Genomic DNA, 26491 nt, shown 5'->3' with positions numbered 1-26491 from the left:
AATACTGTATCTGAACATTACAGGCTTGTTCTTCCTACTCATCCACATTAACTTACATTTTTTCCACATTTAGGGCTAGCTGTCATTCAACACACCAACTTTAAATTTTGTCTAAGTCGTCTTGTATTTTCCTACAGTCACTCCACTTTGACACCTTACTGGCATCACGGCATCAGAAAACAACCACAGACTGCTGCCCACACTGCCTGCCAAATCATTTATATATAGAGAGAGAACAACAGTGGTCCTATTACACTTCCTTGGGGCACTCCTGACGATACCGTTGTCTCTGATGAATACTCACCATTGAGGGCAGCATACTGGCTTCTATTATTTAAGAAGTCTTCGAGCCACTCCCGTATCTGTGAACTTATTCTATGTGCTCATACATTCGTTAATGGCCTGCAATGGGGCACCATGTCAGACGCTTTCTGGAGATCTAGAAGTATGTAATCTGTCTGTTGCCCTTCATCCGTAGTTCTCAATGTATCACGTGAGAAAAGGGCAAGCTGAGTTTCACCCAAGTGACACTTTCTAAAACCATGCTAATTCATGGATATAAGCTGCTTAGTCTTAAGAAAGTTCATTATATTCGAACTGAGAATGTGTTCAAGGATTCTGCAGCAAACAGAAGTTCAGGTTATTGGTCTGTAGTTTTGTGGGTCCATTCTTTTATCTTTCTTATACGTTGGAGTCACCTGCACTTTTTCCCAGTCACTTGGGACTTTGTGCTGGGTGAGAGATTCATGATAAATGCAAGCTAGGTACGGAGCCAATGCCGTTGAGCACTCTATGTAAAATCGAACTGGGACTCCATCCAGACCTGGTGATTTATTTGATTTCAAATCTTTAAGTTGCTTCTCTATGCCAGGTATGCTTATTTCTATGTCGTCCATATATGAGTCTGTCCGATGGTCAAATGATGGTATATTTGTATGGTTCTCATGCGTGAACGATTTCTTGAACATGAAATTTAAAACCCTGGCATTCATTTTGCTAACTTCAGCTGCCACATCAGACTGGTCAACAAGGGACTTAATGGAAGCCTTAGATCCACTTAGTAATTTTACATACAGCCAGAAGTATTTTGGGTTCTCTGCCAGATCCTTTGCTAAGGTGTGATGATAGTATCTTCTCTAGTAGTAACTACAAACCAAAGCTTTCATCAGTTGGTCTCCCTCCCTAATAGCTGCAAGACGTCTAGCATGTTGGAGGAAGACATATTAATACTATCCACAGTCACAGAGGCCTCCTTTTACACTCTAAAGATCAAAAATGGTGGCATTTCTGATTTTGTTAAAGTAAGCAAAGTATGCTGGCTTCTTTTTATTTTTATATCACTTTGCCCGACAACATCCACATTGTAAATAATAATTTGTGTAGGTGCTTCACCAGTCTGGTGTTATGCTCCTTCCAACTGAATTTATTATCAGGTTGTAATCCCAGGACTATCACCATCAACCATTTTAGCTGTATCTTAGACATTTCCGGAGAGGAAACCTTTCACAAGCTCTCAACTACATGTAGTGCATCTGTTCAAAGTTAGTGACAACAAACTGGCTATGAACCTTTTATTAATGTTCACAAAAGACATCTTTTGAAGTGCATATTGATGGAGATAATGAAAAAGGGTACTTTTTGATAAAAATATTTATTATGTTTTACATTCAGCTTACCAATCCATCCTCAGCGTGTAACACTGTGTCACAAAATTGCTATCTTAGCATGGTGAGGCATACAGACAATATGTTTTGATTATATTTACACAACTGCAGTGAAGGGAAAGTCAGGTCATGTGGCATGCAACTGATCTATCCCACTGAACTCAGTATGCAGTGCCTTGTGGTCTCAAAGCGTTGACATCATCACCGTTTTTTCTTTGACTCGGCACGGACTTCTGGTGTAGCATGCCTTCGGCGGCACCTGCGAACCACAAAGAGGCAGAGCAACACTGGTACCAGCATGCAGACTGCAACGGCTGCTGCAACATCAAGCAATGCCAGCTGCCACCAGTAGAGGTCCAGTGCTGCACTGCGCAAGTGTGTTGCACCACCGTGCCGCAGCACATACTCAGTCCAGAAGATGGCGCGCTCCAGAGGCTGCTGGGGCTGGTCATGGAACAGTTGCGACAGCTCTGCTGCACGCTGCCGGTACCTGAAACGTCATAAAAGTTCAAGCTGCATGAAGTTCACATCTTGAGACACACTGACCTTTGTACCGAAAGGGTAATGCACGTGGCTAGCCACTGAAATTTTAATACCATGACGGCTGAAAGGAAGAAACAACAGATTGGGATGAACTGCACTACATACAAATGATTAACATTTCAACAAAGCCATGGAAAGTAGGTAGGAGAAATGGCGTGTACATTCCATATACAAGGAAAGATTATGCAGCAGGCATTTAATTCAGAAATCACATTTTAATGTTGTTTGTGTGGAGAGTGTGTTACGCCTCATGTAAGAATGAGAAATGTTGATGAGCACATGCTACAATTCAACAGCGGCTAGATAGTGGTTTATCATTTACCTGTGTTACTGCTCATGTTGGTCAAGATACATTGATTGTCATGTGGAATAGATGGGTTCAGGAGGGCCATACTCAACACCATGCAATGTTCCCATGTGACTGCACCCAAGACGACAAGGACATAGTTTGCTCAGCTGTGCAGGATCAAACAGTCATGTCACATACCTTCAGTTAGTGAATGGACTTTTTTCCAGCAAGACAAGTGTTCACAAGGACAGTGCGATGATTCATGGAGCACCCCAGACTGTCAGTATGGTGACCACAAGTGCTGTCCCAAAGAGCCCCAGATTTGTGTGTAACAGCATGACATACATATCCATTTGTGGAAGCTCCAAGGAGAATGAACATTGTCAGATTGCCTTCATCATCATCATCATCATCATCATCATCCAGGCCAAGCCCATGGTTTTAACTGTATGAAGTGACACTGAGTACATAATGTGATCACCTCTGGCTCACACAGCCAGTAATTTCTCTACATTTCTTATGTTTTAAGGCTGTTGTGTTTGTGTCACGAATTCAAAAGATAATGCTGATCACTTGTGACAACTTAATAAAATCATTTCTCACTCACTTTTTTTAACATGTAAGCACCTACTTCTTTTACACAAGAGAATTCCTAGGTTATATTTTTGTGGCATTCATATTGGACACTTAAGTGCTTTCAACTGGCCACAAAAATAGTCAATACCAAATAATTCTCATACAGACATGCTGCTATAAATCCACAGATACACTGTCGTATAGCCAAATATATAACAGTGCAGAGAGTTCTCTCAGCTTTGTTGCTGGTGCAGTTTGCAAGTAGTAATATGTGCTTTCAGTATGATAATCTACCCAATACTGCTTAGAACTGACACACTGCACAGAAGTGACAAAAAGCTCAATTTCCACCACAGTTCAAGTCATTCTGTGCAATCATTCTTTACTTGCAGAAACACAGGGTGAAGACTGAAATCTTCATGCCAAGTACTTCTATAAGAGTCCTATGTACCCACTTTTCTCCAATTTTCAGAGGGGTGATTCATGACGAGAGCACTCATGCTCCTTATCACAGAACACGTAATACAGGCAGTACAAATCAGTATGGAATAAGCCTCACTTCCTCCCCCTTTATAATAGTTCTGCAGAAGTATAATTAATTTTGCACATACAAAAGTGAACTGAAAGACATTCTGAGTAACTCTGTGTACAATAACAACAATAATAATCAAATATTGACTATATTGTGTAAATGGATAGCTAAAAAATCTACTCACCAAGCGGCACCAGGGGAACTCACACAAAAGGGTTTAACTTTTACAAGCTTTTGGAGCCAGTGGCATTTCTTCTGGTAGAAGAGTTGAAGGGGAAGGAAGAGGGGTGAAGGGAAAGGACTAGAGGGGTTTAGGGAAAGGGGTACAGTTCAGAAAAGTCACCCATAACCCTGGGTCAAGGGAGACTTACCAGATGGGCTGAGAAGGATGACTGATAATTGGGGACTGCACCAGAGGAGATTTGAAAACCTGAGAGCTTAAACGTGGAAGACACGGTAAGATTCAAGATAGAGATTACTACTAAAACATCATACAAGAGTAAATAAGAGTGGAAAGCTAAATAAATTGTATGTAACCGACATGGCAGAGGGGGGGGGGGGGGGGGGGGGGGGAGAGACGGCAAAAAATAGATCAGAAAACGAAAAGTGTACGAAGCTAAAATGGAGTGAAGAAAGGAGTAGTTACCGTGAAGAAATGCTGAGATGGATGGAACTGAGATAATTAAGGCCAAGTGGGTGGTGAGAACGAAGAACATGTTGTAGTGCTAGTTTCCACCTGTGGAGTTCTGAGAAACGTGTCTGGGGGAAGGCTCTACATGGTGTGTATGCTCTGCAATAGCGTAACATGTTATCCTGTTGCAGAGCATACTGTGCAACATGACAGTCATGACCTATTCTTCCCCCAGACACCAGTTTCTCAGAACTTCGCAGGTGGGAACTAGCACTACAATATGACCTTGGTTCTTGCCACTCACTTGGCCTTAATTTACATTAATTCCTTCCATCTCAGCATTTCTTCACAGTAACTAGTCCTTTCTTCACTACATTTTAGTTTTGTATGCCTTTCATTTTCTGACCTGTCTATTTTTCGCCATCCACCCTCCCACCTCTGTTATATACAATGCACTTACCTTTTCACTCCTATTAACCTATGCACAGTGTTTTATTAGTAATCTCTGTCTTGCATGTTACTGTGTTTTCCACAATTAAGCTGTTAGGTTTTCAAATCTTATCCAGTGCAGTTCCCAACTATCTGTCTTTCCTTCTCAGCCCATCTGGTAAGTCTCCCCTGACCTGGGGTTCTGGGTGATTTTTCTGAACTGTACCCCTTTCCCTAAACCTCTCCAGTCATTTTCCTTCATACCACAAGTAGTTCAGATATAGAAATTTATTATAACTTTCCTTTACACAGCTATGTAAATAATACATATTCAACAACCTAGTAACCAATATTTTATGTGCTGCAATACAACAAAGTAGTTTACAATGAGACAATTTTCAATTTTTTATTTAAAATCAGTTGTACAATTTTCCATTCTATGAGTTTGTACAATTTTTAATTAATTTAAAACAAAACTTAAAATTTGCAATCAGATTCAAGATTTCAGATAAAGGTCAAAACTTATTAAAAACATATGCCACACAGCTCATTTATGTTTTAAGTTCTGTTGTGTAAGAATTTCAGCAGTATTTTATTGAAAGTATTTTCATTTTATTGTAAAGAAGTGACTGAAAACAAAAGAAGTCAGACTATGATAGTTACTCACATAGAAACCAGAAATGTTTTTATACGTTTATTTAAGCTTCAGGAAAACATGTACAAACAAACTTATTTTCTATGTAGTCTCATGAATAGGAGACCCAGTTTTTCCAGTGGATAGGTAGTTTCTTGATGAAATTTTCATAAAATGAATGTGGCTACTACAGCAGCCAGTTGCACAAGAACACTTCGACAGTGCCATCATCATAAACCTGTGTCCTCTGTCTGCTTCCTTTATTCACCCAAACACATGAAAATCACAGGTCGATAAGTGCAGACTGTAGAGAGGATGTTCTAGAGTGGTCCAGAACAATTCCTGAATTTGGTATGGTGGTACATTGTAACACATCATACATTATCAGGGGTGAATGTCACTCTTTAATATAGCACAGATTACGTTCGTCTCATCCAGTTCCCTACCTATCTTTGACAAATGTGTAGAAACATACTAGACGGCACTGGTGTATGGAATGATGTCACTGGGGACAAGAATGGCACCAGGTAGTGTTCTTGTTTATTTGAAATTATGACCACATTTTGGTTTGCCGCAGACAGGAGAAGTGACATCACAGTGACAGCATTTGCACAAGACGTACAGTGCCAACTCAGTGCCTTATGGTGTGGGGTGCCATTGGGTACAAGCACTTTTTTTGTTTTGTGAACGTAAGTGTAATTATCTGTGTGTTTGCATCTATTTACTCTGGACAATGGCGTTTTCTCTCATAAGTACAATTTGCTTATATTCTGACTGCTAGTAACTCGAGTGATCAAGGAAAATCATCTCATTACTGCATCATTGGCTGCTCAAAGTCACCTGCTGCTCAATTATAGTAATATCTATGATTGCTGAAGAGGACACATTACCACAAATGTGTCAAAAAAATTTACATGGGCGACTCTTCATAAACTCTTAGAAACTTATTTTTATTATTCTATTAGTAGTTGTTCTTCCCTCCCTTTCCACATTCTTTGCTGTAGAAGAGGAAAAATTTATGACTCTTAGTACTTAACACAACAGCACACTGAAAAGTAATGCCTCTGAATTTTTTATGAGAACACTCTTAAAACTTTTTAAATAAAATAAATGTTATTAACATTCTACATCTTTATTCTTCATGTCAAGCTGAAAATATACACGAAACAGTTAACAATGAGCCTATTGCCTCAAGGCCCTCAGTCAATGGAGAAGGAGGAGTTGGCCACTAGTAAGTCTATTAAAAAATTTGTCAATGGAGTAGAAGGAGTTGGCCACTAGTAAGTCTTTCAGGCTCCTTTTAAACTGATCTTTGTTTGTAACTAAATTTTTAATGTTTGCTGGCAAATTATTGAAGGTGAGTGTTACTGAGTAGTGGACCCCTTTTTTAACTAAAGTAAGTGCTATTAAGTCCTTGTGCAGATCATTTTTGTTCCTGGTATTGTATGTATGAACTGAGCTGTATGTTTGGAAAAAAGATATATATTATTTAGGACAAATTTCAGTAAGGAGTAAATATACTGAGAGGCAGTAGTTAGTGTACCCAATTCTTTGAAGAGGTTTCTATAGGACGTCCGTGGATTTACTCCACAAATAATACGTATTACACGCTTTTGGACTCTGAAAACTTTTGTTTGACTTGAAGAGTTACCCCAAAATATTATACATTATGACATTATGGAACGAAAGTAGGCAAAGTATGCAAGCTTTTTCATTTTTATGTTGCCTATGTCAGCTAACACTTTAATTGCAAATACAGATTTGTTAAGACGTTTCTGCAGTTCTGTGGTGTGCTCCTCCCAACTGAATTTATTATCAAGTTGTAATCCCAGGAATTTAAGACTGTCAACCTCTTCTATCTGCTCTTCTTCATACTTTATGCATATGCTGAGTGGAAACCTCTTACAGGTTCTGAATTGCATATAGTGAGTCTTTTTGAAGTTTAATGTCAGTGAGTTGGCTTTAAACCATTTATTAGTAACCATGAAAATATCATTAGCAGATCTTTCTAACTTAAAACTAACAACAATTACAGGTGATTTTAATATATGTTTTCCAAATGAGAGCAATAGAAAAGTAGGTTTAGAACAATTAGTTGAATCTCTTAGCCTGATGCCACTGGTAGATTTTCCAATTAGGGTTACTAATAAATGTCAAAGTTTGATTGACAGTACATTTACCGATAAGTCAAGAGTCAACAGCATCAGTGTAGGTCCAATTGTAAATGACCTTTCTTACAATGATGACCAATTACTTACACTCACTGACCTCAATCTGTGCAACAGTTCTGATCATTCTTGGAAATATTTTAGGATGATAAATTTTGAGAACCTTAAAAATTTTAACAAGAGCATGCAACAGATAGACTGGAGTCCAGTTTACAGCGAAACAGATGTAAATAAAAAGCATAATACATTTTAAAATGAACTCATTTTTCACTCTGAAGTTAACATTAAAAAAAAAAAATGTTAGAAACTACTATGTAATCACTGATGAGAAGACATGGCTCACTGCAGGAATGAAAACATCCTGCAGAACAAAGAGGATACTGTACTATATAGTTCTTTCACAACTTGTATGACTGAAAGAAACAGCAGCACTATAGCACTCTAAAGAATGTAATAAATAAATCTAAGAGTATGTGAACAAAAACTGAAATTTATAAATAAAAAAATAATATAAAAACAATTTGAGACGCAATAAAGAAGGAAACTGGAAGAAAAACAGGAAACATGACACAGATAGAAATTAAACAAGGTGGTGATATTACAAAGAAAGTTGAAATGGTTGCAGAAATATTGAACAAACATTTTTTAACAGCAGAAGGAAAGGCAGGCTGTAAAGGACCTGTGGACAAAGTACTGTCTCTTTACAGAAAGTTATCAGCATCAGAACCCCACAGATATCCTTACCTTTTATTACATTAAATGAGAGTAAAAGGATAAGTAAGTCATTAAAAAATAAAAGGTTCAGTCTTATAATGTAATAGGTATCTAAAAACTAAGATCCTGTAACTTACCAAACGAAAGTGTTGGTGCATTGATAGAAACAATAACAATAACAAACACACACAAATTTCAAGCTTTCGCAACCCACGGTTGCTTCATCAGGAAAGAGGGAAGGAGAGGGAAAGATGAAAGGATGTGGGTTTTAAGGGAGAGGGTAAGGAGTCATTCCAATCCTGGGAGCGGAAAGACTTACCTTTCCGCTCCCGGGATTGGAATGACTCCTTACCCTCTCCCGTAAAACCCACATCCTTTCGTCTTTCCCTCTCCTTCCCTCTTTCCTGATGAAGCAACCGTGGGTTGTGAAAGCTTGAAATATGTGTGTGTGTGTGTGTGTGTGTGTGTGTTTGTTATTGTTATTGTTTCTATTGTTTCTATCAACGCACCAACGCTTTCGTTTGGTAAGTTCCAGAATCTTTGTTTTTAGATACATTTATCCCCCGTGGAATGTTTCCCTCTATTATATCATAACATTATAATGTAATAGGATAGATAAAAATCTACTCACCAAGCAGTGACATAAAAACACACAGATAAATGAAGGTTATACTATCGAGTAGATTTTTATCCATCTGATTACATTATATTGTCAAAAATTGATTATTTTCATAGTTATTTAAGTCTAGTTTTAAGCAACAAATTCAACACATCTCTCCAAGAAGGAGTTGTCCCTGATAGACTAAAACTGGCTGCAGTGATATCACTCTTAAAAGGTGATAAAAATGATGTTACAATCTACTATCCAACCTCCTTTTTAACTGTCTTTTCAAAAATTCTTGAAAAACTTACGCACAGATTGATTGTTGATCATCTCAACTGCCATAATATCCTCATCAATAGTCACTTTAGGACCTTTTTTTTTTTTTTTTTTTTTTTTTTTTTTTTTTTACTGAATAAGCAATATTCTCTTCTCACAATCAAGACCTGGAATTCATTAACAAAACAATGTCTCCTGTAGGTATTTTCTGTGATCTCTCAAAGGCATTTGACTGTGTAAACCATCAAATTCTTTTGAAAAAGGCAGAATATTATGGTTTAGGTGGTGCTGTTGGTTTGGGGCTTCAGTAATACCTTAAGGACCAAAAGCAGACTGTAATGCTGAATGGTTCATCCAGAGAACCTGCCTCATCTGAGTGGGGAACCTTAAAATGTGGAGTGCCACAAGGCTGTTTTACTTCCACTGCTATTTCTAATTTTCATTAATGACCTCCCTCTTTGTTCCGATACGAAGATACATTTACTTGTTTTGCAGATGACACTACAATTCTCATTAATGAATTGTCTGGCAACAACCTTTAACAAACTATGAACAAAGATTTCACTGCATTTTTAAATTGGTTTTTCTCAAATGGTCTCTCACTCAATACAGATATAACCCATTATTTGAGGTTTCTGTTGTGACTCGCCGATCTTTAGAAGTGTCGCCGAGGAGTTACACGCATCCTCTACATGCGGCGCTGCCTGCCAGCGATGCAGCAGCCGCGCCATCTAAGCGGCCAGCCAGCCAGTGGCCGCTAGACTTGGACTCAGTGCTTATTTGACTGTTACCATGTACACATGTCTCACTTTGTCTACTTGCTCTGTGACTTACATGTATTGTGTCGTCTTTGAAATATGAGTGTTCAACTTGACGTTACAACAGTTTCATACACCACAAATAAATCTTGAAGTAATTAATATAAAGTGTAGAGATCAACCAAAACAAACAGCTGAGGATACAAACTTCCTGGGTGAATATATGGACAGCAAATGTAATTGGTCAACCCACATTCTTCATATTTTTAAGAGACGTAGCTCAGCAATATTTGCTCTACAAGTTATTGCATCTGTGGCTGAAATAGTCACTTTCATTCATTAATGTCACATGCTGTTATATTCTGGGGGAACCAACAGCCTGAAAAAAAATTTCACTGCACAAAAATAAGTTATCAGAATAATTAGTCTTGTCCATCAAAGACACGCTTGCAAGTACGTGTTTCAAAAGAGGAGGATCCCTACCATCTTCTCAAAGCATAAGTTTTCCTCTTGTCCTTTGTCTCTAATAACCTTTCCCTGTAAAAAATAACAGTGAATATCATGACTACAACACAAGACCCAAAGTAACTTCCTGGCAGATTAAAACTGTGTGCCGGACTGAGACTCGAACTCAGGACCTTTGCTTTTCGCAGGCAAGTGCTCTACCATCTGAGCTACCCAAGCAAGACTCACACCCCATCCTCACAGCTTTACTTCCGCCAGTACCTCGTCTCCTACTTCCCAAACTTCACAGAAGCTCTCCTGCGAACCTTGCAGAACCAGCACTCCTAGAAAAAAGGATATTCCGGAAACATGGCTTAGCCACAGCCTGGTGGATCAGTCCTGAACGAGATTTTCACTCTGCAGCAGAGTGTGCGCTGATATGAAACTTCCTGGCAGATTAAAACTGTGTGCCGGACCGAGACTCGAGACCTTTGCCTTTCGCGGGCAAGTGCTCTACCAACTGAGCTACCCAAGCACGACTCACGCCCCAATCCTCACAGTTTTGCTTCCACCAGTACCTTGTCTCCTACTTTCCAAACTTCACAGAAGCTTTCCTGCGAACCTTGCAGAACTAGCACTCCTGGAAGAAAGACTGGCAGGAGAGCTTCTGTGAAGTTTAGAAAGTAGGAGACGGGGTACTGGCAGAAGTAAAGCTGTGAGGAAGGGGCGTGAGTCATGCTTGGGTAGCTCAGATGGTAGAGCACTTGCCTGCGAAAGGCAAAGGTCCTGAGTTCAAGTCTCGGTCCGGCACACAGTTTTAATCTGCCAGGAAGTTTCGTATCAGCACACACTCCACTGCAGAGTGAAAATCTCATTCTGGAAACATCCCCTAGGCTGTGGCAAAGCCATGTCTCCGCAATATCCTTTCTTCCAGGAGTCCTAGTTCTACAAGGTTCACAGTAGAGCTTCTGTGAAGTTTGGGAAGCAGGAGACGAGGTACTGGTGGAAGTAATGCTGTGAGGATGGGGGCGTGAGTCGTAATCGGGTAGCTCAGATGGTTGAGCAGTTGCCTATGAAAGTCAAAGGTCCGGAGTTCGAGTCTCGATCCGGCACACAGTTTCAGTCTGCCAGGAAGTTTCATATCAGTGCACACTCTGCTGCAGAGTGAAAATCTCATTCTAGAACCAAAGTAGTTTGCACACTGAACTGAAATGTCTAAATTGGCTTAAAAAAGGAGTTTATTACTCCATCATTAAGCTGTTTTATGTACCCCCAATGCATATCAAATGCCTTCACAAACAACTGCCAAAATTTAAACAAATTCTGAAAGAGTACCTATTACAGAAATCTTTTTATATGGTCAATGAATTTGAGAGAGAAAACGAATACCATCACTAAACTTAAAACTGTTTTACAAATACCTATTTGAGCATTATCACAGACATTCAAAAATCCTGTTTTGGTGTTACTGCATTTATTTATTGATTTTAATACTTAGCTAAAATTTGATTCCTGTATATTTACTAATTCTTTCTCAGTGTTACACAACTTTCTGTTAATTGAGTCAATATTTTTAACTTTATACTTTATTTACATTGTATCTTTTATTGTATGTGCAATTAGACACATTCTGTATCCTTGTGATTTGTTCCCAAAACAGCCACTCTGGCAATGAACACATTTTGCCAAAGGAGAAACCAGTTTGTTGATACCATAACTGTAGAAACTGTGGCTCTATTGACAGAGCCACAACCTCATCTGTGCTTGCACCGCTTCATCACTATGAAAGTGATGTCCTCGAAGGTGTTTTTTAATTTATGGAAACAGAAGAAAATCGGATGGGGCCAAGTCAGGGCTGTATGGAGTGTGACTGATGCTAGTGAACCCAAGGTGTTGGATTATTGGAGATGTTGCAATGCTCATGTGTGGTCTGGCGCTGTCATGCTGAAGGAAGTGGCGTTTAATATGTGGATGAACTCTTCACATTCAAAACTTGATTACAACACACTGTTTCTCATCCACCAATACAATGAAGTTACACCGCCATGTACAGGGTGACATTTATTGAACTATATGGGGGAAGGAAAAAAAAAAAAAAATAGCTGAAAACTATATTACACACACACTTTATTCAACATGTAAACATCACTACACATTTTTGGATTTAGGTTGTGGCATGGCCAATATGCCTGCCATTATTGGTGATTTTGTGACACAGATGAATAGCAAAGTTCTGCATGACCCGCTGAAGTGTCGGAATACCGATGCTGTCGAAGACCTCCTGAATGGCTATTTTCACCTTAGTAATGGTGTTGAGGTTATTGCTGTATACCTTGTCTTTAATATAGCCCCACAAAAGAGGCATGTGTTCAGGTCTGGAGAATATGGTGGCCAATCAAGGCCCATACCAATGGCCTCTGCATACCCCAGAGCCAGAATGCAGTCCCCAAAATGCTCCTTCAGGACATCAAACACTCTCCTGCTTCAATGTGGTCAAGAACCATCTTGCATGAACCACATCTTGTCAAAATCAGGGTCAATTTGGATAATGGGGATGAAATCATCTTCCAAAATCTTCATGTACTGAAACTTCCTGGCAGATTAAAACCGTGTGCTGGACCGAGACCCAAACTCGGGACCTTTGCCTTCCACGGGCAAGTGTTCTATCACGTACTGTTCGGTAGTCACCGCACCATCAAGGAATAGCACATTAATTATTCCATAACTGGACACTGCACACCACACAGTCACCCTTTGAGGGTGATTCTCATTCCCCCATATGCGCCAATTATGCTTATTGAGGAACCCATCCAGATGAAAGTGGGCTTCGTCACTAAACCAAACCACACAGTGCACACTAATTCCCATCATACCCACAGCCAACCATGCAATCTGAATGTCCTAACGCAAACCATTCAGCAGTTATGACAATTTTATTTCAGGTAGTTCTATAACTGTCACCCTGTACATGCTACAATTCAAGGTCCTCTACTAACAGAGGGCTGCAAATAGCTAGATGTGAAGAATAAAGATGTAGAATGTTAATAACATTTGTTTTATTTAAAAATCTTTAAGAGCTATCACACTAAAAAATCATCAGAGGCATTACTTTTCAGCATGACCTCACATCTTAAGCAAATCTTTCATTAAAAAAACTATTGACAATAACCCCGAAAATGCATTTCAGTTCACTAATTTTATTATTATCCAGTTTCCACTTAAGTTTAGGTCTCAGTGCCTGCAATCGTACAAACATAGGAATAAAACTGTAAAATTAGTCATTCACCCAAAGGTTCGTTTCAATAGCAAAGTACTTTTCTATGCCTGGTCCTACTGGGGTTTATAAGCCTTCACCTTCAACCTGGGGTACTTGTAATATGAAAGCTAAGTCACAATGTAACTTGGCGTTTTCTCTCCCATAGAAACCATACCCAGAAGAATAAATGATTTATCTTACAGAACAAATTCTTAGACTGGTCAGGGATCAAACTCTAAAAGTCATTATTTATAATATAAATATCATTATTAAAAAAGTGCTTACTTTCCAATTGTGAAATCTTTGATGATCTAAATAACTGTCTATCACTTCAGGTGAATATTTACTTCCCTCTATAAATAACCAAATAAACTGCCCTAGCTTAGCACTGAACAGAATGGTAATGATGGACATGCTAATAGAAATGAATGAATTAACTTACTTTTGCTGAGTTAAAACTTCATTGATTGCCCACAGTAATGACTCTTCTGTTACATTGTGGAATAGTAATTTAACTGCATATCCTTTGTCCTCAGCTCGAATCAAATTCACTTTCTGATCACCAAATAGTGGTATTCCTACAACTGGAACTCCATGGTAGACAGCTTCTTGAAGACTCAGTAAGCCACCATGTGATATAAACAACACAACATTTTTATGTCCTGTACAAAATAAAATAACATTATTGACATTTTTCCCCCATATATCTTAGAAAGCACACACACAGACAGTGAGAGAGAGGGGGGGGGGGGGGGGGTTAAAAAGACATAAGAGTTCAAACATAGTGATACTCGCATAACAAGGTGACCTCCCCAATAGTAACTAGGACATATTTCAAAACCTAAATCATTCTTTCTATAAACATGGTATTCTAAGGGAAATGGGCAGAAGGAGCCAGGTAAACTTGATTCGCAAGACCCATATAAAACTGTAAGTTGACAAATGTTAAACAAAATACTTTGCTACATGATATCTAGCAAGCCTTGTAACTAGATAGAAAAATTCTTGAGAGGCAGAATGCAGCAAGAAATCCTGGATGGACAGCCCTCTACAGCCACAGGAGTAAAATCAGGTCTGCCCCAGGAAACTATAACAGTGCTATTACTGTCCGTACCATTGGTAACTGATAGAATAGGGTATTTATTATGTGTACAGACTTTTTTTGGATGATTTTATATCCTTAACAAGTGATATTCAGTCAATATTGTAGCAACAATCAGTTAGATCTGGGCTAAAACCAACCATGTGAAAAGGTAAACAGTTTTTGACAAACCAAAGAAACGTTTTGAACTTCACAAAATATTAAAAAGTAGTAATCTTTGGATATAGAATTAATTAATTTCAACTGGACTCAGTCATGTCACACTAATGTATTAGAATCTGACATGAAGACAACAAATTCTCATTTTAGATCAAGCGCACGACAAGCAGTGATTTATTAATAAATACTGGGTAAGTGAATTCTGTCAACGAAAGAGATCCCTTATAAAACATCTATATGGCTCAAAATTTATTAAAGTTCTATTAGTTGGGAACATGTCCAGTCAGCAATCAGACAAACAGCAGGCACCAAGCACACATAAATAAAAGCAAAATTAATTATCACTGTCTACTTTGCTTTGCTGTGGTTGGTGTTTCAAATGCTGAGAAGTCTGAACTTGCACATACTGTAGGAAAACACACCTAAAACTTCGAAGGATTTGTTTTGAGAATAATATCTACAACTGTTCTTTAGCCCTTTGTGTATCATTCTCATTGATAAAGTGAATATAAAATTATGAGACAAAACAGGTGGCCAGTACTTATCTTCATAATGTGATATTTTAGTACTGTCATGAGACACACAAAAAAATACATACACTAACCTAGCTTTCAGTTGCAGTTTCAATGAGTGAATTTTCCGTTTTATTCAACTGTCGATCAAATTAGAGCAGTAATAGCTAACACAGAAAAAATATACCTAATCAATTTGTTACGTAAATGGAGTGAGAAGAAACCCTTATTTATGTTACAAAGACAAGGCACAGATAAAATTTGGGTATTGTAAATATAAGGACACAGATAATGTTCAGGATTCTAGAATGAGGCAAGAAATATAAATTGAGTCTATGGTATACCAAACATCTTCTTTCAATACTAACTATTAACTAACAAAAAAATCATTATTCTTAAATGATTTAAGTTCATTGCTTAATGATGACAGGATAAGACAATCTCAGACCAAAAATTAAGTATATTACCCAAAATATCATTTTGGGGAAACCATTTCCCAAGATGTACATTATTTGGCTTCCCAACCATAGTATCTTGATCCCATTTCCACAGTACTTCTTGCTTCAGTTTTGAGAAAGCTTTCATAAAGGCAATGAACTTGTCATTTGGCATTTCAGAGGCTTGAACATTTGTTCCCAAACTGAAGAATATAACTCCTTCTTTTGAATTATCCAAAATTGTTTTAAGGTCCTGCAACATCAAAAAGTGAACATTACTAAAACCTGTATTACTGGCTGACAAATACTATATATTCTTTCTTTTGATACAACACCTAATTTTCCTTGCAAATAAAGTTTCATAATTACTAATACAATAAATAACCTATGATTCATGAAGTTTAACAAAACACATACAGTGAAATGAGTACATTCATTCGTTCAAATGTAAACTTGACAGCACATAAAACTGGAAATGGAAAATCACAGCCAGAGTCGAAGTCTAACACAGTACTGACGCAAATAATATGTATCATGCCATTTTCCTGGGTTACGCTGAAAACACATAGAAGAAGAATTATTGTGGTAATTACCTGTATTGGCTGACAGTAGTTGAACAAAGATTGTATACCTGTTGTAAATATACTAGTCACAGTGTATTTGCGTTACTCCAGGAATGTTGAATCAGATTGTGTACATGTATGGAAAGTGGTTGGTATTGAATTGTAAAGAGAAGGAGCAATAAAATACAGTCATCATCACGAGATCACTGGCGAGCCTCCAATTCAGTTACATCATCTTCTCATTTTATTAATCACGAAGTCAGTTTTCAGGTGGAATGGATTCTATAGGACATGGGGTGCTGTGGATGACCCTGCACCATGGTTGATACTATTTCACAGATCCACTGTGAGAGCTGTCCAGATTCACTATTTGGGCCCACAGTGAGGAGTCCCTATGACCATAAATTACTCTTTCTTTACAGGTTCTGCTGATGCACCTGCAGTTTCTGTGGAGCATTGCAAACTGGATTAGAAACTAGATCTAATATTCATAATAAACACAATGTACTAAGAGAGAATTCATTCTGTCAGTATTCTAGTGCTATTCCAAGAAAATACAACAACCTTTCTGCAAATGAACTATACTGTTATTAGCTACATAAGCACTTAAGAGGGAAACTTGTGCTGGTTGCCACTATAGCTGAATGAATGTCATGTGGCAGTCTTTGTAACTGGTTAGAGGGCCATCAGCTACAGATGGAAGATAATTAAATAGTGGAACATCATCACACAACAGTAAACAAACTGCATCACAACAGACAGCATACCAACGGCAGCAGTATAGTGTCTACAGAAGCTCCACAAACACTATGGGTGTCAGCACAACCCACTGTGCTGCAACAAACAACAAATATCAGGCAGGTGTATAGACATGACCTTCATGTTTGACATCAGTGGTGTGCGCCTGACAGTAAATCGGATAAACATTTGTGCCTGAAGGCGATAAACTCAGCAGTCACAATATGCAACCACAAAGTACTGACTACCAACTTAGGTCTTGCCACACCCTTTACAGTTAAACTTGTATTTGTTAACACCATTGAGCCCTTATTAGGTGCTGATTTACGTGGGCATTATGCATTAATGGTGGTTTAGAGGAGAGGATGACTGCAGACCACAGTCGTCGACAACACAGTAACTGGTACAAAGGAGTGCTCAGCCTACAGCACAGTACAAAGAATAGTGTACGATATGCTTGCCTTACTGGGTATCTTTGCCCTTGTATATTCTTTGAGGAAAGATGAGTAGTGGCTAGTGTGCTAAATGGTCATTGTTGCTGGAGTGCCAAGATATAATGAAACAGTTTGGGAGTATATGAATAAACAAAGTACTAAAGTGTGTGTGTTTATATTGTGAAAATGAGCCAATTGCAGTGTAATAAACAGTGTTTCAATGGAACTGCTGCATGTGAAGAATTACTTCCACCTTTCTCATGACTGGTGTGTGGTATGACTGTATTTATCTGACCAGTATTTATTCCTCCCCACACTGATCAGAGTCATTACAATAGACAACACCATGATAAACTGCAAAGAATGCTTTAACCAATTTACAGACACCAGCACAGCACAGAAATGTGCATCATATCAATACCACATCTAGTTAACCCATTTAACAGCACACACACATAATTGCCCTAGAGCACCTAACAGAAACAGAGGCCATATTTGAATAAATGGTCCAAGCTGGGATAATTCATCATTTTGAGAGCCCATGGTCTTCACCTTCGTACCTCATTCTCAAGAAATGTGCCTAATGGCACCCCTGTGGTGTTTTTCATGCTTTAAATGCCAGGAGAAGACCTGGACAGTTACCCTACACCACACATTCAAGATTTTAGATGTGCATTAGCCGGTCCAAAAGTTTTAAGTATCATACACTGCCACAAAGTGTACAACCAAATAACTGCAGTGCCTTGTGACATCCTGGAGATTGGTAATTACACCCTTTGCACGTGTACCCCAGCAGTTCAGACACACAGAGTTTGTCTATTAGTTTATGATGGATGTGTGCACCATATAAAAGGAGAAAAAAGATTGTGGTTCATTACTTTTTGTGCATCTGTGATTTGGCAAATACCATACACTACAAAGAACTCACCACTGCTCAGACTGCAATCCATAACTACAGCATTTACTGGCTGACCCTTCACAGGACTGTGACTTGCCCAAATCCTATGGTCAGGAACCAAGTTAATGTGATGGTGATATGTCTCTTGGTGGAAGCCAAGGCCCTTAGATTAGATTAGATTAGATTAGATTCAGTTTTCGTTCCATGGACCCAAAAAATGAGATGATTCTCGTGGCTGCTGAACTTGTCAGAAAGTATGACATAAAAACATTTGAATATAATACTTACTACCCTGATCATTGTCAGGAGATTGTCAAAACAGGTGAATACAATGCGGTAAACTGGAACAGCTAATATTTACAGAATTAACACACTGTCAGAATGAAACATTGTTATGCACTATTAATAAAGTTATCATACATAAAATACCTGATCTTGACTGTTGTGACCAAGTGCTGTCAAAACTGAAATCTAAAAGACATTTTTATTCAAGCTGGCTTAACAGTCCCTGTTAAGATATTCATCTGTAGAGTAGAAAGAGTTGCCTATCAAAAAACCATGATTATCTGAAACTAAGTTTTTAATGGTTGCTGGCAATTTATTCAAAATGTGTGTTCCTGAATAGAGGACCTCTTTTGGACCAATGTAAATGATTTTAGGTCTTTATGTAGATTGCTCTTATTCCTAGTATTGATACTATGTATTGAGCTATTGGTTCGAAACAGAGACGTATTACTTGCAAAAAATTTCATTAAGGAATAAATATACTGAGAAGCAGTGGCTAGAATACCAAGTTCCTTGAACAGATTTCTTAATGATGGTCTTGAATTTACACCACATATGATTCTTATCACACACTTTTGCTCCCTAAAAACTTTTGCTCAGTTTGATGAGTTGTCCCAGAATATGATCCCATATGACATAATAGAATGAAAGTAAGCAAAATATGCAAGTTTTTTATATTTATATCTCCTACATCTGAAATCATTCTCACTGCAAATACAGAATTGTTTAGGTGCTTAAGCAATTCTGTGGTATGCCCTGAATTTATTATCGAGTTGTAATCCCAGGTTGACACCTCTACTATCTGCATATCTTCATATGCTGCTTCACATACGGGAAGGAAATCTCTTACAGGTTCTGAACTGCATATAGTGGGTCTTCTCAAAGTTTAATGACAGTGAATTAGCTTTAAAGCACTTATTAATGTCAGTGGAAATTTAATTAGCGGCTATTTCTAAATCTCTACTTGACTTGCTACTTATTGCAATGTTTGTATCATCTGCAAACAAAGCAAATTTAGCATCCGGCAATGCAACAGATGAGAGGTCATTAATGTACACAAGAAAACCAATGGACTCAACATGGAACCCTGAGGAACACCACATGTAATTAATTTCCAGTCACATGAAAACTGACTGCTTACTGCACAGGTATTTCACAATAACACCCTTTGCTTCCTGTTAGATAGATAAGACTCAAACCATTTTGCAGCACTGCCGGTGGCACCATAATATTCTAATTTACTTAAGAGAATGCAGGGGTGTACCTAGGGGTTGGCAGGAGTGGCCCCCGCCAGGGGCGCAAGAGCAAGGGGTGGCGCAAATTCCAAAGGCCGCCGACGATGATGTGACAGAGCGCCACGCCGCCCTCTGAAAAAATAATTCTGCGCCGCGGCCAGTCTGGTACTAGAAATTGTGGAAAAATTTGCTGCAGAATGGAGAAGAGATAGTAAAGGAAGACTGTCTGATGACAAGAATCCTCTTCGCTTTACTGGGAGGCACTTTCCTCAGGTCACTCCAAGTGATCAGTCCAAGAAATGCAGACTATGGTGTAGATGTGCAGTCTCCTCAAAACAGAATGTGCGCCGCGGTTGGTATTATCTTTTCAGATAAACTTTTGCAAAATACTACTACTACTACTACTACTACTACTAATTTATTCTTGATTTTTTGCAGTGCTCAGCTAATATACTACTACTACTACTACTACTACTACTACTACTAATTTATTCTTAATTTTTTTGCAGTGCTCAGCTAATATATATTACCCAAGCTGAACCTCCTTACTCCATGAACTTTTTTATCAAAGCACAAGAGCACATAACCTTGCAAACCAGTTTTGACATCTTCATCTTCCTGCGAATGCATAAAGTGTGATTGTGGTCAGATCCAGTTGACATATTTCTTGTTTAATTGGACAAGTAAAAATATACTCTATATTCATGGCAAGTAAATATTATTTACTTGTTATATTACCTTATGGCAACAGTTGCAAAATATTACCTGAAAGTACCCAGAAAGTCATATTAGACATATTAGACCTATTTAATAACAATTATCACATACACCTATAAACAAGATTCGTTGTTAATATTACTGGTCTCATTAATTTTCTTGGAACAAGGGAAAATATCAGTCTTTCTGTATTGATAAAGGGGTGCATTTTTTGCTTCCTGGGGGATTCTTTAGATGTCACCATTTTAAATTCTTGCTAGGGGCGCCACATACCTAAGGTACACCACTGAGAGAATGCTGTGGTTCATACAGTCAAAGGCTTTTCACAGGTCACAGAAAATGCCAGTAGCCTCTAATTTATTATCTAATGAATTAAGTACATTCTCACTGTAAGTGTAAATAGCTTTCTCTATATCAGAACCCTTAAGAAATCCAAACTGTGACTTGGACAATATATTATTTGCAGTCAGATGCTTAAGGAGACACTTTAACACAATCCTTTCAAATATTTTTGAGAAAGCTGGCAGAAGTGAACTTGGTCGGTGGTTTGATGGTATCTCTTTATCCCCCTTCTTGTAAAGAGGCTTAACTTCAGCATATTTTAGCCAATCTGGAAGTGTTCCACTGATAAGAGTTTGATTACACAAATAACTTAAGATAGAACTCAACTTTCATGAGCACTATTTGATTAACTTTGTTGATATGTTATCATACCCGTTGGAATACTTAGATCTTAAGGATTTATGATGGATGCTACTTCTATGGGAGATGTTAGTGTTATTTGCATTTTATTGAAGTTATTTTTGAAGACTTATCTCAGGTACTCCATTGCACTGTTCACCAAACCCGATAACCCCAAGCTGTCAGTAACAGAAATGAAGTACGTGTTCAAGAGGTTTGCAACACTACCTGTACTTTTTACCAAAGACTCATTTATTTTTAAAGTTATCTGTTCCTCTACCTTTTTGGTCCCACCTGTCTCTGTCTTCACCATATCCCATGCAGTTTTTATTTTGATGCCAGATGTAATTATCTTTTTCACACAATAAAGCTGCTTCGATTTCTAGATTACTTGATTCAATATTTTGCTGTATTATTTGTAATTCATTACATTTCTAACAGCAGAGCTATTCCTAGATAGTAGATACAGTCTCCTTTTTGTCCCACATGATATCTTTATTCCTTGTGTAATCCATGGTTTATTTTTTGACTTCTGTGTGATTTGAGTTACCTTTAGGAGAAAACAATTTTCAAAAGTGGAGCGACCTTTATTAATGAATGCTTTGTATTTTCCATTTGAGTCATAAGTATTACAAACATCTATCCAGTTCATATATTTGAGCAATTTCCTGAATTTCGCAATTTTTGACTTATTTATTACCCTCCTGTACTCAGATTTAATAGATTTTTTATCCTGACAAGTTTCAACATTTAACATAAGATGCTGCATGTCATGATCAGACAGCACATTTACTATTGGTTATGTGATATGACTCTTTTTCCCTAGATCTGTCTACAAATATATATTATCAATAGCAGTCTCAGAGCATTTACATATCCTAGTAGCAAAGTTCACAGTGTGCCAGAAATCTGTAAAGCAACTGTCAATAGTGTTCAAACTCTGCACTAGCAAACAGCAAATATGACTCTCAAGTTACTGACTGACTGTTTTGTGTGGCTATTAATTAAAAAGATGCCAATGCATGGGCATGGTCATGTAGCCAGTGCCAGCAATGCAAATTTAGATAATGTGTACTTGCCAACATTAGGCCATTTCAAGGCTCTCGAGCCAGATGCACCCATGTAAACAGTGATCTCGTAAGGCTGCTTCCAACTATGATTGGCTACAGACACCTTTTCACAGTAGTGGACAGGTGTATTTGATGGGCAGAAGCTGCAACCTCCATAGATATTCCTGCTGAGACAATAACAAACACCTTCATTGCTACCTGGATAGCAGGAGTTGGTTGCCACCTCCACATTGCTACAGAACAGTGCCAGCAAATCAGATCCATTTTGTTCCAAGAATTACCCATTTTTTCTGCATCCGGCATCATCATATGACAACCTATAGTCCCACCAGCAATGTAATGTTAGAAAGAAGGCATGAGACACTAACAATGGCTCTCTTGTGCCACTGCGCATAATGGTCAGAGGCCTTTCCCTTCATTCTTTTACACCTTTGCACAGTGTACCAGTCAGACATCAGAGTACTGTTGGCAGAAATGATGTATGTGAAGCCGTTACACATTCTGGCAGACTACCTCACACCTACACCGTTACTGTCTGCAGAGTTGATGGAACAGCTCTGAGGCCTGCGGCCAAGATCTGAGGCCCACCTGCTTTGCACCATAGTGAACATCCCATTTTTGTCCACAAAGATTTGGACAATTGTACTCACATCAGGCTCTGAACTGATCACATAAAATCACCACTCCATCCACTGTACACAAACCCCTGCTCAATGCTGTGACGAGGCAATCACACCAGAGAGAGCATACAAAACCACAAAGGTCTCAGTCAAGTGATTGAAGCCAGATTGGGCCCTACCTTCACCTCTCCAAGACACCACACTGATGCTACAAGTCTTACCACTCTCAGACATACTGACTCCAAAGAGCTTTGCAACAGTGCGCTAACTTCCTGGGGTGGGATGCCAGAAAATGAAAGATTTAGTAGTCATATCAAAAACTTACTTCCTCGCAGGACGCAGATGTTCTGGACGTGGAAGGCATTTGGAAGAGATATTAAGTGGTAAAGAAGTCACATGCTGTGACCTTCTAAGCATCAAATGAATCTTGTTAAGAACTGTGAGCTGTTTGTTGTGTAAATTTCATGTTTTACATAGATCAAACAAATCAATGCAGTAAAACAAGGAATAATTGTTGAAAGTGGGATTCAACTCAAAGACTGCTATTCTAGACTTGCTTATTAGTCTCTCAACTATGCCACCAAAGTATGAAGTCATACATTAAGCATGGCAATATTCAGGTACCTCTTACTATTATTCTGTCCTTGACTCCACCTCATGATTTTGACTTCAAATCCATTTTCCCCATCTGAACAAACTTTCCGTGGGTTTTTGGAGGGTGCATGCTCTGTGCTGAGTGTCAATAAGGCACAAATATCCCAGTAACACATGCAGTTACGAGCGACCTTTTCTTTTATGAGCAGCACTGTGCACTTTGTAGAGTAACTGGTGCCTATGTAACATGGTGGGCAATTCAAAATTTGGCCACTTTTACTATTTGTGCTGCCAAGTGTGCATATATTCATTCTTCATGTTCTGTAGATCCTATCAAGAAAAAGACCTTGAGGGGTGTAGAATGAGTCAGGGTATATATTTATATGACTACACTTTTATTTTTCCAAGAAAATAGTTACCTACATCTGTGACAACAGAGGCTACTTACAGCACACTACTACTTCTCATACAACTTTACAATGGATCTGTCTGTTGGACCCTAAGTAACTTTGGCTAAATATTCACTTTTTTTTCAATTTTCCACTGTTATTTCTGTAGAGTCCCACACAGGGAAATACTGTGTCCTCTAATGTGGGCATTGACTCAAAATTCCCATTTCTGTATACTTTCAGAAGTAAAATACAGCTTTGGCATTAAAAATGAAATTTTCAACTATGAATATGTAACATAAGCAATAAAATAAAGTTTTGGATTTCGAGGCCAACTGTTTACCGAATATATACTTTTATTTTCAAGAGACATACAAAAATTTCAGTATTAAATCAATCAAACAGGAAATGCAAGATTGCTTTAGTTGGATATTGCATGCAAAATTGCTTTAGTTGGATATCGATCTTATATTCACCTTTGGAAGATCTTTTGCAGGTTTAATATGCATTCCTCCAACTTGAATTGTATTTGGTGTTAGTGGCCTGGAAAGGCCTATGCTTTCATGGTTGTTGATGAGAACCAGGGAACTGCTTTTGAACAATTTCTCAACAGATGGTAAATTATCAATATTCTTAGAATATGACAACATAATTTCTTGTTGATTGGGCACATAAACAAAGAATCGCAGTAATTCAACAAGGAGCCCATACACACTGTTTAATGTCCGTTGTAAAAAATTCATATTCACAGGAATATCAAGCATTATGTCAGGAATGTAGGCATATGCAGCAGGATTGCCAACTGCATCACCCATCACAAATGCTAGAGTATTAGGAATTTGTTGTATAATACTGGCATTATGCTTGTGAGCCAATCCAAGAAAACACTCTGTGAAAACTCCAGCTATGAGGAGATCGAACTTCTGATTATTGGATGTTATTAGATCTTGTACTTCTGGTGTACTGATAGCATTCTTGCACATTGAACTTCCAATGGTGCTAGAGAAGAGAAGTAAAATAAATGGGTTAACTTCACCCATTTCAAACAGGGACATGTTTCTCTCTTTTCCTGTAAATAATAAAGTGAGGCAATAATAGGTAATGCTGTACATCAGATATGAGTTTTATTCTACTATGTATATATACTTTATATTAACACTGGTTTACTTACGGAAACTGTCCATTGTGACGTTCAATTTAATATCTCTTATGTTCTTGACCGGGGGAGACTGTGGGAATGGACTAATCACAGTCAAATTATGTCCTCTCTGTGCTAGTTCATGAAGCAGTGGTGACAAAAAGACCATGTGGCTCTTGCTTGGAACTGACATAACTGACAGAATGTTAGCTCCCTGGCACTGTGTGATAACTCCAGTTAGCAAAAGTATACACTGCCAGAATCTCTGTAACATAAAAGCAAAAACACAATAAAATCTTTGTGTATGTTAGCTATTTAGTTTTTAACCATTTAGTTTCATATTCCATGGGTCATTTGTATGGTAAATTGTAATGATGTGCAATGAGTCATTTTACATTAACATTGCAAATTAATTTGTAAATGCATTTATATGCTGAACATTTACAGATAGTTTTATTATTATTATTTCTTTCTTGTCTCAGACGATATGTCTGGTTAAAAATGGAAGGTGACGCGGACCTTGATCAAGCGTGACTTCCTTTTAACTGTACGGTATATGTTGCATTGCATTTAGGAACTTTCGGGTAATTGAACAAGTGTCAATAATTACAGATTTCTGTAGTTGTATATATAAGTTTGGATGTAGCTGTATTGCATTGATGTACTGGTGGATATTGTGTGGTATGACTCCTGTAGTTGATAGTATAATTGGTATAATGTCAACTTTATCCTGATGCCACATGTCCTTGACTTCCTCAGCCAGTTGGATGTATTTTTCAATTTTTTCTCCTGTTTTCTTTTGTATATTTGTTGTATTGGGTATGGATATTTTGATTAGTTGCGTTAATTTCTTCTTTTTATTGGTGAGTATGATGTCAGTTTTGTTATGTGGTGTTGTTTTATCTGTTATAATGGTTCTGTTCCAGTATAATTTGTATTCATCGTTCTCCAGTACATTTTGTGGTGCATACTTGTATGTGGGAACATGTTGTTTTATAAGTTTATGTTGTAAGGCAAGCTGTTGATGTATTATTTTTGCTACATTGTCATGTCTTCTGGGGTATTCTGTATTTGCTAGTATCGTACATCCGCTTGTGATGTGATCTACTGTTTCTATTTGTTGTTTGCAAAGTTTGCATTTATCTGTTGTGGTACTGGGATCTTTAATAATATGCTTGCTGTAATATCTGGTGTTTATTGTTTGATCCTGTATTGCAATCATGAATCCTTCCGTCTCACTGTATATATTGCCTTTTCTTAGCCATGTGTTGGATGCGTCTTGATCGATGTGTGGCTGTGTTAGATGATATGGATGCTTGCCATGTAGTGTTTTCTTTTTCCAGTTTACTTTCTTCGTATCTGTTGATGTTATGTGATCTAAAGGGTTGTAGAAGTGGTTAT

The 26491-nt window shown here is 38.0% G+C and overlaps 1 protein-coding gene across 1 annotated transcript; it reads right to left on the bottom strand.

Moving 5' to 3' along the window:
- Positions 1-1700: 1700 nt before the first annotated feature.
- LOC124550126 (UDP-glycosyltransferase UGT5-like) lies at positions 1701-25352 on the bottom strand. Its single transcript, XM_047125288.1, has 5 exons — positions 25124-25352; positions 24429-25021; positions 15759-15981; positions 13961-14180; positions 1701-2154 (listed from the first exon to the last, which is right to left on the bottom strand). Exons 1-5 carry the CDS (start codon positions 25281-25283, stop codon positions 1866-1868), a joined length of 1485 nt encoding a protein of 494 aa, XP_046981244.1. The 5' UTR covers positions 25284-25352; the 3' UTR covers positions 1701-1865.
- Positions 25353-26491: the final 1139 nt, after the last annotated feature.

Source organism: Schistocerca americana, chromosome 1, assembly GCF_021461395.2.
Source record: "Schistocerca americana isolate TAMUIC-IGC-003095 chromosome 1, iqSchAmer2.1, whole genome shotgun sequence".
NCBI lineage: Eukaryota > Metazoa > Arthropoda > Insecta > Orthoptera > Acrididae > Schistocerca > Schistocerca americana.
Note: the sequence above shows the minus strand (reverse complement) of the source record. Positions and strands in the feature narration are given on the sequence as shown.